Consider the following 16,545-nt stretch of genomic DNA (forward strand, 5'->3'; position numbering starts at 1 on the left):
TAAGTCCGAGACTTTTCTTTCTTTCCAGATGAAGATGTTTGTGTGTTTAAGTGCTCCGTGTCCAGAGAAACAGAATGCAGCCGAGTTGGAAAGCAGTCCTTCATCATCACCTTGGGATGTAATAGTGTCCTTATACAATTTGCCACACCTAATGGTATGTCCCTCACTGCCTACCCCAGGAAAGGGCCCAGCTGAGGCAGGAGCAATTCCTTTGCAGACTTTTGTCTCAAGATTTTACTGGATATGGAGAGACTAGCAGAACCCTCTTCCTCTTAGTGCTCTGTTCTGAGTCCTTTGCCCCGTAGTGTCACTAGTGTCTCACCTTGAAGGGCAGTGACTACCTCTATTAGAGACTTCCACTCCCAAGATAGCCATTTCTTTTTCTCCATCTGAGTTCTGTTAGGTATTTTGTCAAATATCTCCTATTTTTCTTTCAAAGAAAGAAGAATACAGAGAATGGTTCTGTTTATATACGTAGGTTTTCATATATATGGAATTATGAAGATTTTGCCTTTAAATCATATCTGTGGATGTGAAAATTTGTTTATTCTGTGGCCAAGAATTTTCCAAAATCTAATGGATATATTCTTTTTTCACGACTAGTGATCTGTTGGAAGATTTTTTCCTTTCCTTTGCCAGGAACCTTCACATGTTTTGGTCCTTTGACATGCTATTGCCACTTTCTCTGGTTTGCATTACCATTTCCCAAATTCTGACCTCTTTTTTAAATGAAGTTTTTGCTTCTTTCAGATTTCTGTTCATTCTACAATATTCTGAAAACCTGTCGAGGTCACAACTTAGAGCGCTCTGTCTTCAGTGAGCGGACAGAAGAATCCTCTGCTGTGCAGTACTTCCAGGTATGTTTTTCATCTGGCAAGATTGTCCTGTGGCCTCCAAAGGGAGGCCAAAGATGAGTCTTAGGAAGGTAGAAAAGGTTCTGCTTATTTGAAACTAGACCACCGTAAAGGACAGTCATTTAGTCTTTGGCTATTTCTATGTAGTTCTCCCACTCTGACAGGAATCTTTGATAAGCACTTGGTGCTCCTGAGCTTTTTTTCCCTTCAGTCACAAAATCCTTCCTTGTGAATTAGAATGGGTTTATGATGGTTTATGATTGTGAATTAGGATGGGCAAAACTTTCAGGAGTTGATAAGCTTAGTCCCAGCAGCTCTAAAACTGCAAACTCTTATGTCTGTTTACTCTAATCAGTTTTACAGTAAGATATTTAATCAGGTTTAGGGCTCTAGTTCCTTGTCATAATCCCATATAATTATTCTTGACTCTTTTGGTATTCTCAGGTTCTCTGAAAGCAGAACCCATGTTATGATAAATCCATTTTCTTTTCAAAAGTATACTGGTTCCATGGGGGCAGCTGGGTAGCTAAGTGGAGTGAGAGTCAGGCCTATAGACAGGAGGTCCTAGGTTCAAACCCGGCCTCAGCCACTTCCCAGCTGTGTGACCCTGGGCAAGTCACTTGACCCCCATTGCCCACCCTTACCACTCTTCTACCTATGAGACAATACACCGAAGTTAAGGGTCTAAAAAAAAAAAAAGTATACTGGTTCCAAATAGAAACCAGCCCCTGAAGAATTTAGAAAAGGGGGTCCTTTCTAATGCCAATCTATAGTTATATTTTTATAGAATGCTTACCAACCTCCTGATTTAAGGAAGAAATCTGTTGCTTTTCCCCTCCTTTTCCCTTTTGGCTTAAGATATATTAGAGGCATTGACACTGACATATAGTTATATTTAGTTGCAGTGACCACCTTGTTTGTTAAGAGGGTTGGTTCAGCCTTGGCCTCCAACGTGATTTTCTGAGAAATGATGCCCATGCTCTCTCAACCCTGGCCATTGCTGCTCTTTCCATGTTTTATTGGGGAGGAAGCTGGGAATTTGAATGAAGGTTTGTTGAGTTGGTTTTCAGAGTGTTAAGGCTGGCCATGTAGTGGTTCTTTTATTTCCTTCTATTCACATATCTTCTAGTCACAGTGCTGTATATTGTGTTTTTTAGTTCTATGGCTACCTGTCACAGCAACAGAATATGATGCAAGATTATGTACGAACAGGCACGTATCAAAGGGCAATTCTGCAGAACCATAGTGATTTTAAAGACAAGGTGAGAAATCCACTCTGGTCACAGCCAAGGGTTATAGCTCTGGAATAAGACTTGAAACCATCTGTTGTGTTAAAACTGACCACTGATATAAGGGGCTAGATAATCCTAGCCAAGTTCATATATGAGAAAGAATCAGCTGTCTGGCAAAGCTGAAGCTAGAAGGGAAAGAATGAATGGGGAGAATATTTGGGCAAGAATTAAGGGTGATAAAGTTACCAAGAATTTCTCCATCTGGCCATTTTTATCTTTCACTCTAAGTTTCAGTCATGAGGAACTCATCCTTCTTTCACCCTTGCCCCCTGTCCCAAACCATCAGTGCTGATTTGTTTTTAAATGTCTTTGTGAGACCAGCATGAGCTCCACAGAAGCCTCCCTGGGGTCTGCTTCCTGTGGTGTTTATGTTGACACTGTGTATCTGGCCTAGGAGAAGTAGCTAAATCAAACAGCTGATGTTTGAACTGTCCTCCATCCAAAACCCTCCCACCCTTTTCTGCTGGCTAGGTTAGGCTCTTTAAATTCCCTGTGCCCACTATTGAAGCTCTCTCTTTTCTGGGATGTGATACTAATACTGGGCCTTACTTACCTTTGGTGATTTCTGTGCAAGGATTTTCACAGGTGAGAGCCCCAGCTCTCTCTGGCTAAGCTAATTAGAATGAGGGGTGCTACTGATGTGATCTTTACTTACATTTGATAATATGACCAATTTGGAGCAACTAATGAGATATACTTATTGTTTATGAAAAACCACATTGTACCCCACTAGCTACAGGGTTTATCACCTTCCCTTAGATAGGTAATTTTTAAGTGTATGTAAGGAATCTGGGCAATGGGATCCAGCCTAAAGCAAATGCTTTAGAAATTCTCCTGTGTTCTTGGTTTTCATCCCAGGCATATCATTAATAAATTAGTTTTGTACCACATACTAAGCATAAGGCGGGCCATCCTTCTAAGTTCTAAACCTAACAATTGACTTTTCTTCTAGAAAGAAAAACACAAACTCAGGTCTTTGCCATGTTCTAGAAAGGTATCTTTGGATGTGCATCTGATCCTGAAGGACACCAGAGAAAGCCCTGCCTGAGTGGCTCTGTCAGCCTGAGGCTGGTGTTCTGTCCCTAACCCTTTTCAACAATGGATCTGGTGTCAGGGCATTACTGGTTTCTCATTTGTGTCTGTTTCAGTGCATCACAGCCCTTGGAGACTTTGACTTAGGTGACCAGGATGCTAATCACTCTCCCATATCCAACTTCTTACCTTTCACTTTTCCTGTCCTTTTCTCTTTCTTTTCCACATTCTCCCTTTTTTCCCTTCTTCCTCCTTTACCCCTTTTCAGAGGTTATAGGCCTTTTACTGGGTTTTGTGACTCTTTTCAGGAATGAGTATTAGTCAGAACCCTGGAGGGGAGGGGTGTGGGTGACCCCAGCTCTTTGTTTAAGGGCATCCTTCCACATAATCCCTGATGTCAGGAGATTTTAGGGAGTTAAATAATGCCATCTTTCTGAACCAGACAGAAGAAACCTCTAGGGCATATTTACCTGTTTTGTAGGAGCCTTTCTCTTTGTAGGATAAAATTATATGTGGTTTTCTATAGAGCTCATTGCATCAGCTTCTTGCTGAAAATCCAGTAAGAAAACAAAAAAATGAAACCGCATAATCTCAGCATTGGAAGTGACCTTAGAAGTCACCTAGTCCAACACACACCCAAACAGAAATCCTCTCTACAAAATTCCTACCAGTTAGTGGTCAGTTAGCTCCTGCTCAACGCCTTCCATTGACCATTTTTCATTACAATGGCCAAAATCTGACTCTACCACTCCTTGTCATTGTTCCTAGTTCTGTATTCTGAAGCTAAACAGAACAACTGATATCTGTTCTATAGGACAATCCTTAAAATACATAAAGACAGGAATTATTTTCTGTGCCCACCCACTCTTCCCCTATACCCCACTCTTTTCTCTCTCAGTTAAATAGGTTTCCCTTAAGTACCCCCCATCCTATGTGTCCTTCTTTGGATGAGCCCCAATTTGTAAATATTCTTTCTGAAATATGGTGTCTAGAAGTAAACGTAATTCTCTAGATGTATAACCAGGGCAGAATACAGTTAGAAAGGCACCTTCCTTGTTGTGGAAGCTCAGTATCTATCAGAGCAGCTTGAGGATCTCATTGTTAAGATTTAGAGGTGGCATTTGCAAAATGAAATTTCTACAGAGTAACACTTTTAAAAATCTGACACTTAAGATGAGCTCTTCAAGAGAAACTTCAACTGTTTATCAAATGCCTACTGTCCTGATGGAGAAAATTAACATATCAATGGTTTTCTTATGACATCACATCAGCCCATACTAGAAAACAGTATGGAAACTAGTTCCAGGATTCTCATAGCCTTTCTATAGTATGGCAGGCCAGTGATAGGCCCATCCTGTAGCATCAGGCCCTTAACTGGGAAATGTAATCAGTAATATGATATGTAGAAGAGAAATGAGTCCATTGCTCATTAGAATCTGCATGCATCCTTCCTCATCTCACCTTGAACAATTGTTTCACAACCAAAGTGAATGACACTGCTGGGAAAGAGGAGTGTATCTTGTCCCCAGAGAGTATTGTTCAAGCATGGGGACATTTTAAGGATAAAAAGAAAGCAATATTAAGGGAAGAGGTTTTTTCCCTGAAGACTCAAGACTTCCTGGAGAATCTTGTGGGATAGGGATCCATATTCTGTGCATTTGCAGTCATTTATCTCATAGTAACACACTCAGTCTGCTTATCTAGAAACAGAGAGAGACTTGGTAAATCCACTTCAAGGTCAAACATAGTTTTTTGGAGAATATGTATTTTCAGTGAGTTTAGAGCTCCCTGCATACCACTTTATTGTCTTAGCCCTAAGAGTCAGAGGTACATCATTGATCTGCTAACATAAAATCTCATGCTTGCCCTCTCCTCTTAAAGCCTTTCTTCTCTTGCAAATAACCAGTTCTGGGGTTGAGGAAACAGAAGGTTCTCAGGGTTGTGAGTGGAATGGGGAGGGATATTCTGGTTGTTCTTTCCATTGTTCTCCATGACTGACAGTGACTCTTTCTCCTTTCCCAGATTGTCTTAGATGTGGGCTGTGGCTCGGGGATCCTGTCTTTTTTTGCTGCTCAGGCAGGAGCAAGAAAAGTCTATGCAGTGGAAGCAAGCACCATGGCTCAGCATGCTGAGGTCAGTGGGCCCCATGGCCAAGACCCCAGACACCCTCACCCCCCCTTCTCTGTGGCAGCATGCATAGCCTTCAGAGTTAAGGCTGTGGTCCAGAGGGTGAGTGGGGCTTTCTGGGGAGCACCAAGAACTGGCTTATTCTCAGGTGATATTGGGAGGGCCAACGCTAAATTCTGGCTTCCTCTGTGATCATGGGAAATTCAGTTCTTGCTGCTTTGATTTGTCTACCATGAAATTAGTAAGTAGGGAGCAGCTAGGTGACACAAAGAATTGAGAGCCAGGCCTAGAAACAGGTGGTCCTGGGTTCAAATCTAGCCTCACATACTTCCTGCCTGTTGTCTACACTGTGTGACCCTGGGCAAGTCACTTAACCTTCATTCCCTAGCCCTTAACCACTCTTCTGCCTCAGAACCAATACACAGTATTGATTCTAAGACTTAAGCCAAGAGTTTTTAAAAAAGAAAAAATCATTAGGTAAATTTCTCTGCCTCTTAACTATGTTCTAGGGTCATTAGTGAGAAATGGTATCTACCTCTGAGGGAAAAGAAGAAGCTATAATGTAATGACTAGAACAAAGGATTTGGAGACAGAAGAATGGTGTTCATTCAGAGTTTGACTCGTTTTATTATACCCACCTGACTTCAAACAAGTCACTTCATATATCTGATTTTCAGTTTCTTTAGCTCTAACATGAAGAACCCAAGCTAGATAAGTTCTAAGGGGCCTTAATTGTAAATCCTATGGTTCCATGGCCACAGAATATTTTATTGTCATTGTATTAGGAGCCACTTTGAATCTTCGATCAATAATTTATCAGTAATTCTACTGTATGCATCATGTAATCCCTGTCCTTCACAATTTGGTCATTAGAAAGATGTGTCCAGTGTTGTCAACATTTTGTTAAAAAAAAATTTTAATTTAAATTCATCTTAATTTTTTTAATGTAAAAAATATACAACCCTCAAATTTTTTTCGTGGGAAAAGGTCATAAAAACAAAAAGGACTTAAACCTGGAGTCTTCATCACCATTTTTCATAGCTTGTTCTGGTCTTTAAAAGCTTTGAGTTCTCTCTTTCTCTACTTGCACTTTGGGCTTGGTTGTCCAGGAAGGACAGTTCTGAGCGAACTGCTACTGGACTTGGTTTCCTTGGGGTTTTCCTAGAGATGAAATCAGCAGTGAGACTTTAATGAAGCTCATTGATCCAAGGAGACATTTCTCCATGAGATTGGTTTTTTCCCTGATTTTTATCCCCGACTTTTTCCCCTCCCACCAATAGGTTTTAGTAAAGAGTAACAACCTCACAGACCGAATTGTGGTCATTCCTGGAAAGGTGGAGGAAATCTCACTTCCCGAGCAGGTGGACATAATTATTTCAGAGCCAATGGGCTACATGCTTTTCAATGAACGTATGTTGGAGAGCTACCTCCATGCCAAGAAGTACTTAAAGCCTAGTGGTAAGTAAATGGGCTGGGCACAGTGGGGTCTTTTGGCTGGATTTATTTCCCATGGGCAATGGCCTTAGCCTCCCTTTCTCAAATAGCACTGCAGAGGTGCACAGATAGCCATTTGGAGTACTTCCAGGAATATAAAATAAAACCTGTGTCAGGAGAAGATTTTGGAATCTATTTTATGGTTTTTAAGCTTAACTAATTTGGTCTTATGTATATAGTAGGTGATAGCCTTTCCCTTAGTTTCTGAGGTCATATGTAGAGGATTAAACTATACTAATTTGGGGTTTGTTGGTGATTAGTTCTGGGATTTAAGAAATTCTGTACTCCAGGACAGGCTCGTGTCATTCAAGTTGGGCGCTCCTTCCTGACAGTTCTGTGTTTTTTGGTTTTTTCTCAGAATAGCAGGGTAAGAGCAGAGCAGGTTCAGCAAGAGGAATCAGAATTATGCCTTTCTTTCTCTGTCACTATCAGCCTCTCATCTTGAGGGACTCAAAGTGAGCTTGAAGGAAAGTGATGGCTAGACCCTTTCTTCTGTCCTATTCATAGCACATCTAGGCATTGGGTTCATTTTTGGATACCACATTTGAGGAAAGAATTGGCAAGCTAAGGACATTCAAAGAAGGCAACCATGGTTTTAAGTTCATGCTATATTAGAATTGGTGAAGAAATTAGGGTTGTTTGGCCTGAGGAAGAAAATACATAAGGAAAGGGATGAAATGATTACTGCCTTCAAGGATCTGAAGGGTTGTTGTATAGAACAGAGCAGAATCGGGAGCCATAAGTAGAAGTTAGAAGGAGACAGATTTGGGGTAAAAAAAGCTATCCCAAAGTGGAATGGGCTACATGTCCAAAACTAATGAGCCAATGGAATTAGAATGGAATGGGACCTCAATTAGACCTGCACAAGAATTCTTGCAACTTGACAACCTCCCATAGGAATCTTTTCTTAAACATCTCTTTTGGGAGAGAATCAGCTGTCTCTCTTCATGGCCCCTTCCACCCTTGGACAGCTACAATTGTTAGAAAATTTTTCCTGACATCAAGTTTTAATTTGCTTCTCTGTGACTTCTGCCTATTGTTCTGCAGAATGAAGTAGAACAAATTGGAATCTCTTCTTCCACACAACAGCTTTTCAGATAGCTGAAGACAGCTATCAGAAGTCTCGACCAAATATACTCCATCCTTTTAGCTCATACTCTTATGGCATGGTTTCCAAGTCTTTCGCCATCTCAATTACTTTGAACATTTTAGTGTCTCTCCCAAAATGTGACACCCAAAACTGAACCCAAGACTAGAGATGCGGTTGGAGTAGGGCAGGACTTGCCTATCCCTAAATCTCGACTCCATATCTTTTAGTGTAGCTTAATATGGCATGAGTATTTTGGGCTGCTATAACACACTTTGTCAGGGTTGGTTGGTTTTTCGGTTTCTCTGATGCTTTTTGTTTTTTATATATGTCAGTTCCTAATCTCTCTTTCCCTGGTTTTCTCCCTTAACACCTCCTTCCCCCACCCTCATTAAATCCTTTTTTGTAACAAATAAAAGTCAATCAAAACCAACCAACAACTGACATCTTACCAAAGTTTGCCATCTTTGGCACCCATTGTTCCCCACCTCTGAGCAAGCTGCATATTGCACCATTGGTTCTTATTGACTTTGCAATTCACCAAAGCTCATCTGTCTTTTTTGGACTCCCTCATCTTGTACTTGAGAAGTTGATTTTTTTTTAATACATCTGTACTCAATTTCATCATATTAGATTCAGCTCATCTTTCTTACTCATCCAGTTACTGTCCTTAGTGTATAACTATCCAGCTCAGTTTCGTGTCACCTGCAGATTTGCTAAATATGCCATCTATGCACTTTGTCCAAAATTGTTGGCTTAATTCCAGGCCAAAGCAGAGATGCCTGGGGTATTCCACTAGAAACCTTCCAAGATGACATTTGAACCACCGATTATTTCTTCCTGGCTCCACCCTTCTCAATCTATGTAATTATACTCTTATATAGGCCATATGTCTTCGCTTTGTCTGCAAGAATACCATAGGAGACTTTGTCAAATAGCAAATCAGGCTTGACCAAATTTTTAACAATCTAGTACCCCTATCAGAAGAGAAGATGAGGTTAATGTGGCATGACCCATTCTTAATAACTTCTTTCTGGCTGTTTTCCTTTTCTGGCTACTCACTAACCATCCCTTGAATAATAAATTCTAAAATTTTGCCAGGAACTGAAGTTAGACCCAATGACCTGTAAGTTTTAAAATTAATATTCAATGCCTCCAAAGTATGACATTTATAAGGGTTTATTAAAATGCGGGGAAAGAGTCCCAACTCACCCTTCACCATACTGCCTCTGGTCCAAAGACCCCATGACCATGCAAAAAACCCCTTTCAATACTGCCTGCAAAAACCGACGACCAATAGGAAAAGGCTTAAGGAATTATGGGTATGGTGAAAGGGAGTTTGGGTAATGTAGTTTAAGGAGGTACAAGGTCTTTTCAACTCCATCTGTACCACTGGTTCTCAAATGTTTTGGTTCCTAGGACCCCTTTATCCTTTTCATTATTGAGGACCTATCAAAGAACTTTTGCTTATGTTGGATTATATCTCTTAGAAATTAAAATGTTTTAGTATTATTTTGAAAAACAGTTTTGACCTGGCAGACCCCCTGAAAGAGTCTTAGGAGCCCTGCTAGGGGTATAATGCAAGATATTGATGCAAGATCTCCTGCAGTTGCAAAATCACCCTAGGCAATCCTGGCAGTTAGGGGAATGGAACTTTGACCCAGCAAGTATTAAGACCTGACTGTTGGAGCTGGGACTATAAATACCCCTATAAAGATCTTGCATCAATCCTGCATTACAGGGGTCTCTGGACCATCCTTTAAGAACCACTGCTCTATTCTGCCTTGCTTAGTGATCCTATCCATTCCAATCAATTCAATTATCTTTATGTTCTATTTATCTAGCCCTAACCTTTCACCTGACCTCCAGTCTTGCATCACCAATTGCCTTTTGGATATCTTGAATTATATAGTTCCTTAATAAATACTTGTTGAATAAATGACTCTCTGGCTGGTTTTTTTTTTGTTTTGTTTTGTTTTTAAACCCTTACCTTCCATCTTGGAGACAATACCCCAAGACAAAAGAGTGGTAAGGGTAGGCAGTGGGGGTCAAGTGACTTGCCCAGGGTCACACAGCTGGGAAGTGGCTGAGGTCAGATTTGAACCTAGGATCTCTCGTCTCTAGGCCTGGCTCTCAGTCCACTGAGCTACCCAGCTGCCCCCTCCCTGGCCATCTTCACTAGCCTTAACACCTTTGGAGCTTTAGCAAATTCTGGTGCCCTTACAGGACTATGCCACATTTTTCTATTCGTCTTTCCATTAATTGTCCTTTGCTTCCATATTCTATATATGTCTAGTTAAAATCTGAATTTGTTGGTGAATTCTGTACCTTGGTCTTTAGCCATATGCCCATTTTTCTCTGCAGAGTTGTTATTCATTGTATACTTAGAATTTAATTCTTGAGAACTTTCCAGTACTCCTGAAATGACTGCCCTGGTAGGACTTAGTCTGTGGTGATATTACTTTTGCATTCTGAACATTTTGAAATATCGCCTTCAAAAACCTAGAGTGCCTGATTATATCTGGCCTTCTTCTCCTATTCTTCCACAAACTCTAAGGTAGACCAGCCAATTCCTCCTATGGTCCCTAGTATGTTTATTTCAGCAGCCACCTGCTTTCTTGTTAGGGAAAAGTAAGTACAGAATACCTTTGTACACCCTTTTGAAGGATGAAATTATCATTTCAGGAAACCAAGAAGTCATTCCTCTGCTTTAAGTCCAGATGGGTTATTCCAGCAGTTCTCCAGATCTTTTCCTCAGACATCAGATCTACTTTCTCTATTTAGGTCTTCCATAAAGGATGAATTCTCTTGATTGAGAATGTTATGGTGGGGTATCATCTGAACTAGATAATCCCTTGAGAGGCTGTCAGGTGGGCCAGGCTAAAGAAACTAGGCAAGCAACAGCCAACCTAGAAATATATCTGAGTTTTCTCTCACTGCCATTTGCTGTTAAGAAATCCATTTGGGCTTAATCAGGTGTGATTAAATAAGCAGCTCAATCAATTGCTGTACCTCTCACTAAACCAAAGGCAGTATCCTGTAGTCTGCAGTGCTGCTTTCTGGGGCTACACAGGCAGAAACCATGAGAATCCTTGTGCGGTCCCTAGGAGGACTGACCTCAGCTGCCCTCTCCTGGCCATTCCTGAGCCTTCTTCACCCAAATGGATTGATTGTTGGAAAGAGGCGCCCTCTTCTGTTCTCTGAGAGAAGCAAGTAGGGGAAGGGGATTGATTATACTGAACACCAGTATGGGTTATGATTGTGTGGGCAAGTGATTCTGTGTGCTCCAGGACATCTAATTAACTATTCAGTAACAAAGCCTTTCTCAGCAGACTACCAGGGAAGTCAGTCTTCCTTGAGTAGGTATGTTTTATGCCTGTGCTTATCTGTGCCAAGCCCACAAGAGAGGAAGAATGAAAGGAGGACATACCTAGCAATTTTTAGCAGTCACCAAGCTGCTCATCTGAGAGGCTTAACATCATCACTTAACTGGAAAAGAGTGATTTGCCATTCATTGAGTAGAGGTGTAATTACATTTTGTTCTAGATACTCTCCCCAGGAGTTAACATGTTTCAGACCTCCAGCCCTCCAAACAGTAGAAATTCCTTCTGTCATATTGCACTCATGTGGACCCCACAGTAATTCCAAGTTGACAGTAAAAAGGGGAAAATAAAAAAGGGGTTAGAGAGGGACAGAGTACCCATTCTGTCTTTGTTAGACACCTCAAACTTGATGCTGCCTGTGCCATAAGCTTTGTGACTTGTCTTGTGAACCACTAGGTAGGTGGGTAGGTCTTATTTGTGGGGAGCTGGGATGGGATCTGAATGAAGCTTTGAAAGGTGGTTCTATTGTGATTATTTAAGGATAACTGGTATTACTATTGACTTCTCCCTCTCAACCTTACAGACTGAGCTCCCAATTCATTGATATCATCTTTAGCTTTCCTACAACTAGCCTCATGTTCCTTGGCATCATAGGGTCAGTGACTCTCAAGTGTAATTGGAGCCAGTTTGTTGGCATAGCTCTGGTGCTAAGCTACTGCCATCCTGCATGCCTTTCTACCTACAATGCTCACTGCTCAGTATCTTTTAAGAGTCTTCTGAACAGTCCATCACTGCCCATTGCACATTCAGTATAGTGAAAATTTAGAATGCCAGTTGTGAGGTTTTTGTCACTGTAGTGAATGAATATTGAGTCTGGGAAGTCAAGAGATGTGAATTCACTGAATTGCAGAATTAGATGAGACCTCTGTAGTCATTTGTAGTCTACCTTGTACCTGATCAAGAACCCTTCCCCATAGTATCTCTGACAAGTGGTCATTTAACTTCCTCCCTGAAGGCCTCTAGTAAGGGGAAACTCTTCTAATTTGGAATATTTTCTTTGTGAGGAAGACTTTCTTTATACCATGTCTAATCTGTTTCTCTCAGCCTTTTACCCAGTGCTGCTAGTTTTGCCCCCCAGAGTCAGGCAGAATAGTCTATCCCCTCTATTTATTTGTGACACCCCTTCAAATACTTGGACAACCATTTTGTCCCTTTTCTCCACCTTTAACAGCCCCCATTTCTTTTTAATTCATTCTCATAGGACATAGTCTTCAGTCTTCTCACAATCTTAGTTAATTTTCAACCTGTTGACGTCTTTCCTAAAATCTAGAATGTAACACATTTCTCCAGGTGTGGTCCTACCCAAGGCAGAATAAAGTGGTACTCATCTGCTTCATTTTGGACTGGACCTGTCTGAAAGGCCAGGGCATATTAGCTTTGGGGCCTGAAGTGCTATACTGTTGTGTCATTTTTAAGTTTGTAATTCACTAAAACCCCCAGATCCTTTTGACAAAATTTGGATTCCTGCCCCTTCCTAGCCATTTGAATTTTGTACAACAGTGAAACTCCATATAAGAGTGAACTGCTATTTTCATTCTTATTTTTAAGTATAGAGAAAATTCTTCCTTTTCCTATATGGAGAGATGATTTGTTGCTTAAATATGTGCCATCTAGTATTTCTGTACTAGTTTCACCTCTTGCACAACTGCTTTTTGTAACTAGTCATCATCCTCAAAGTTTTTAATTCCCATATTCATTGCTAATTATCTTTAAGTCACTAGACATCAGAAAACCCATGGAGTTTTTACTTCGTTTGTGAATCAATGGATAGAATACCTGAATGGCCTGAATTTGAAGCAGGCAGGGCTCCTTAACCTGGGGTCCATGGCTTTTAAAATATATATTTTGATAATTATTTCAATATAATTGGTTTGCAATCCTATGTATTCTGTTTTATTTGTGAATTAAAAATATTATTCCATGTAAGAATCCATAATTTCTGCCAAACTGCCAAAAGATAATACCATGACTCCAAGGAAAAAGGCAGTTAAAAAATACCTGATTTAGAGGCAGTTAGGTGGCTCAGTGGATAGAGAGCCAGGCCTGAAGTTAGGAGGTCCTGAGTTCGAAATCAGGCCTCAGATACTTCCTAGCTGTATGACCCTGAGCAAGTCACTTAACCCCAATTGCCTACCCTTTGCCAGTCTTCTGCCTTGGAACAGATACTTCATATCGATTCTAAGAAGGTAAGGGTTTTTTAAAAAAAGGATACCTGATTCAGAGGCTAATTAATTTTTAGAGTAGAAGATGGCACTGAGAACAGTGCCATCATATGTAAGTTTCTGGCAGAATGCTGGCCTCTTTGTTTTTAGGACCTTGCAGAGTTTGTGGAGCAGTCTGCTCATCCATAGGCCCTTTCTGCAAACTCTGACCAAGACTGAAAGTAGTAATGAGCTTTCTTTTTCCCTGCCAAAGAACATGAGTTTCAGGAGGCCTACGTATTGACTTGAGAGATGTGCCATCTTCTCTCTCAATCTACCCTTCCCAGACTGAAGAGTAATGTTAGGAGGGAATGTCAGCCCAGTGGCATTATAGGAGATGGTTAGGCCTCTTGGACTCCTGGCCAGTTTTGCCAGCTTAAGAAGCCTGAACTCATTTTTTTCTGTCCAGCACTGTAAAATTCTAACCTGTTCACACAATATTTTAGTTACTAAAATGAGAGAAACAAGTAAAGTACCAACTATTATTTCCCTTATCCTTCTAAATTAAAGCCAATGGAGCCTAGAGACAATCTGTGTCTCTTTGTGTTAAGAGAAGCAAGAAGAGGCACCAGCTCTTTCCAGACTTGGTAGGAGAGAGGGAGTAAGATAAGCCCAAAGCTTCTGTCTCATTTCGTTCTGCTTTTTCTGCTTCTTTGCTTGTCTGTCTTCCTCAGTCCATCCATAGTGAAACCTTAGAGCAAACAGAAAAGGAACAGAAGCACGAATGCTTTCTCTTCCACATTACATATGAGAGATAATTATTGCAGGATTGCCTTTACCAGATGTGGCCTTTCAGAAAGATCACTTTATAGCAGAGGAAATGAGTACATCTGTTTGTAGTAATGATGAGAACTGAAGACAAAAACATTCTCTGTCAAATACCCTTATAACTAAGTATGTAGCAGTCTTATTCCAGAAAGAGAAGAGAGAATTTGGGGATAGGGGTGAGGCTAAGAGAATAGAATTGATAAACTAGAAACCTTCCACCTAATTGGAGCTCAGGTCCTTAGGCCTAGAGACAGACTCTCATCCCCAATGAGACAGTCTTCTCTGGGTGGATAAACCCCAATCCCAACTATAAGCCAAGACAGACTAGATAGGACTCCAATAGAATGTCTTACATGCCGTCATATATGTGGTCTTTCTGTTATTTGGCATTGCTTAATTATTTTTCTTTATTTACAAGTGAGGATTCATGGTTCAGGTGACAGGGAAATGTCTGTAGTATTTAAAAAAAGCCTTCAATTAGAATTTTCCCAGATATTTCCTGAGACTTAAGTAGGAGGGAGTAAGATAGACCCTTTGGATTTCAAGAAGTGTATGGCTGCCCTGTTAGGTACCATCTTGTATAGGAGTCCCCCGATTACCTGATGATGAACCAAAGCCATCCACATCGTATTTGTACCTTTGTGGCCTGGAGCTTAAGGACTAGAAGGAAGAGAAGGTAATACTGGGCCTCAGCCCCAATCCACAAGGGGAAGGAAGACATCGTTGACCATGTTCAGTGTCAGGAAGAAACCTGTTTCTAAGTCACTAACAGTGCTTTAGAAATCATGAAAAATGCCAGCAGCAAAGCCTAGAATGACACTGGGCTTTCCTTTGGAGGCTCTGCCCAAGAAACTGTTAGTAATTTTCGCACTCCCTTTTCAGGAGGCCCCAACTCACCAGCCAGAGGCAGGAGAAGCTTTGGGGTCAACATCTGGAAGCCAGGCACTGATTATTTCTGCATAAGGGCCAGTTTGTTTTTTATTGAATAAAGCACACACATTCCTAGGTGAGTGTGTGAGGCAGCAACTTAGTGTTTCATGTTCACATTTTAGAAAGAGTTGGTCAAGGTGGGGATTTAGATAAATTTAAAAAAACAACAACAAAAAAATCATTCCATGCATGGAATCCCCTTCAACAACATAATATCTGACTACAACCAGAAATTTTGGGCATTGTTTTTTCCTTACATTCCAAGGCACCCTAATATTACATTTCTAAAACCTTCCCCCACCCCTAGTTCCCAGGAAAATATGTGCAAACAATTCTAAGTTCCTAAACTTCCTCTTTGATAGTTACCTAGACACTTAGATAATTCCCTCCATCCATGTAGTCCATGAAAATGACCATTGAATATATTGCTGCTATAGAAATAAGCACTATAGTATTAATGGAGACTCAGAGTTTAGTTTTATCACTAATAGAAAGGCAACTTATAGAGATTTCTGCAGAAGGTTATGTATGCCTTTGCTGGATACATTCTTCTTAATTCCTTAGAAATAGAGACAAAATTTTTTTTAATTTATAAGATATTTAGAATTAGTAGGAAGTTGGCTTCCTAAAACCACAAACTCTTCTAAGGCATTAGTTTGTAGATCTTGCTGGTTACAGTTGGTGGTTTTTACCAGTGGAAATCCAGGTCTATCTAGAGAGGTCAACATGCCATAGACAACCAAACTGCTGATGTTTAGCTTATCATCTTGGTCGTCTTAAACTAGTGAGCAAACCACCTGGGGAAAAATACTACCCTTTGCCCACAAAGAAGCCTTGACTTTTCACCTACATGGGAAAGATGGGGGACTTCCCTCTTTCTGAAGCAGGAAGTTTCAGGCATCCAGATCCTGGAGCAAAAGAGGAATTTTAAGAGGTATTTAGATAGGTACTGAAAAAGATGGGAACATAATTCATCCATGTGTACACACACACACACACACACACACACACACACACACACACACACACACACACACACACTCTATGCAGAATAGGCTGTGAACAGAGCTAATTATAGGCAACCTTCCTTTCCTGAACTAGATCCCAGAGACTTATGCCTTCAAGTCTATGAACTCTTTGTTTTTGTAAAATATTCTGATAATCATATTTCAATTTAACAAGTTTCCTTTGTAACCCTATATTTTATGAATTTAAAAACATCATTCTGAGAGGGGATCCATAGGCTTCAACAGACTACCAAACAGGATTGTTACCCACAAAAAGATTTAGAGCTCCTCCCCTTAGAGGGATGCCTAAGAATGACTAAATTTATGGGCAGTTTACTATGTTTCTCAAAATTATTGATCTGAACAAGGT

At 40.6% G+C, this 16,545-nt stretch overlaps 1 protein-coding gene across 1 annotated transcript in view; it reads left to right on the forward strand.

Moving 5' to 3' along the window:
* Positions 1–16,545, forward strand: part of CARM1 (coactivator associated arginine methyltransferase 1) — a 38,864-nt gene that overhangs the window by 13,605 nt on the left and 8,714 nt on the right. The window contains exons 3-7 of the mRNA XM_044684984.1: positions 29–154; positions 751–857; positions 2,012–2,116; positions 5,201–5,311; positions 6,586–6,763. Coding sequence (XP_044540919.1) covers positions 29–154; positions 751–857; positions 2,012–2,116; positions 5,201–5,311; positions 6,586–6,763 — 627 coding nt within the window. The remainder of the gene's footprint in view (positions 1–28; positions 155–750; positions 858–2,011; positions 2,117–5,200; positions 5,312–6,585; positions 6,764–16,545) is intronic.

This window comes from Gracilinanus agilis, chromosome 1 (assembly GCF_016433145.1).
Source record: "Gracilinanus agilis isolate LMUSP501 chromosome 1, AgileGrace, whole genome shotgun sequence".
Lineage (NCBI taxonomy): Eukaryota > Metazoa > Chordata > Mammalia > Didelphimorphia > Didelphidae > Gracilinanus > Gracilinanus agilis.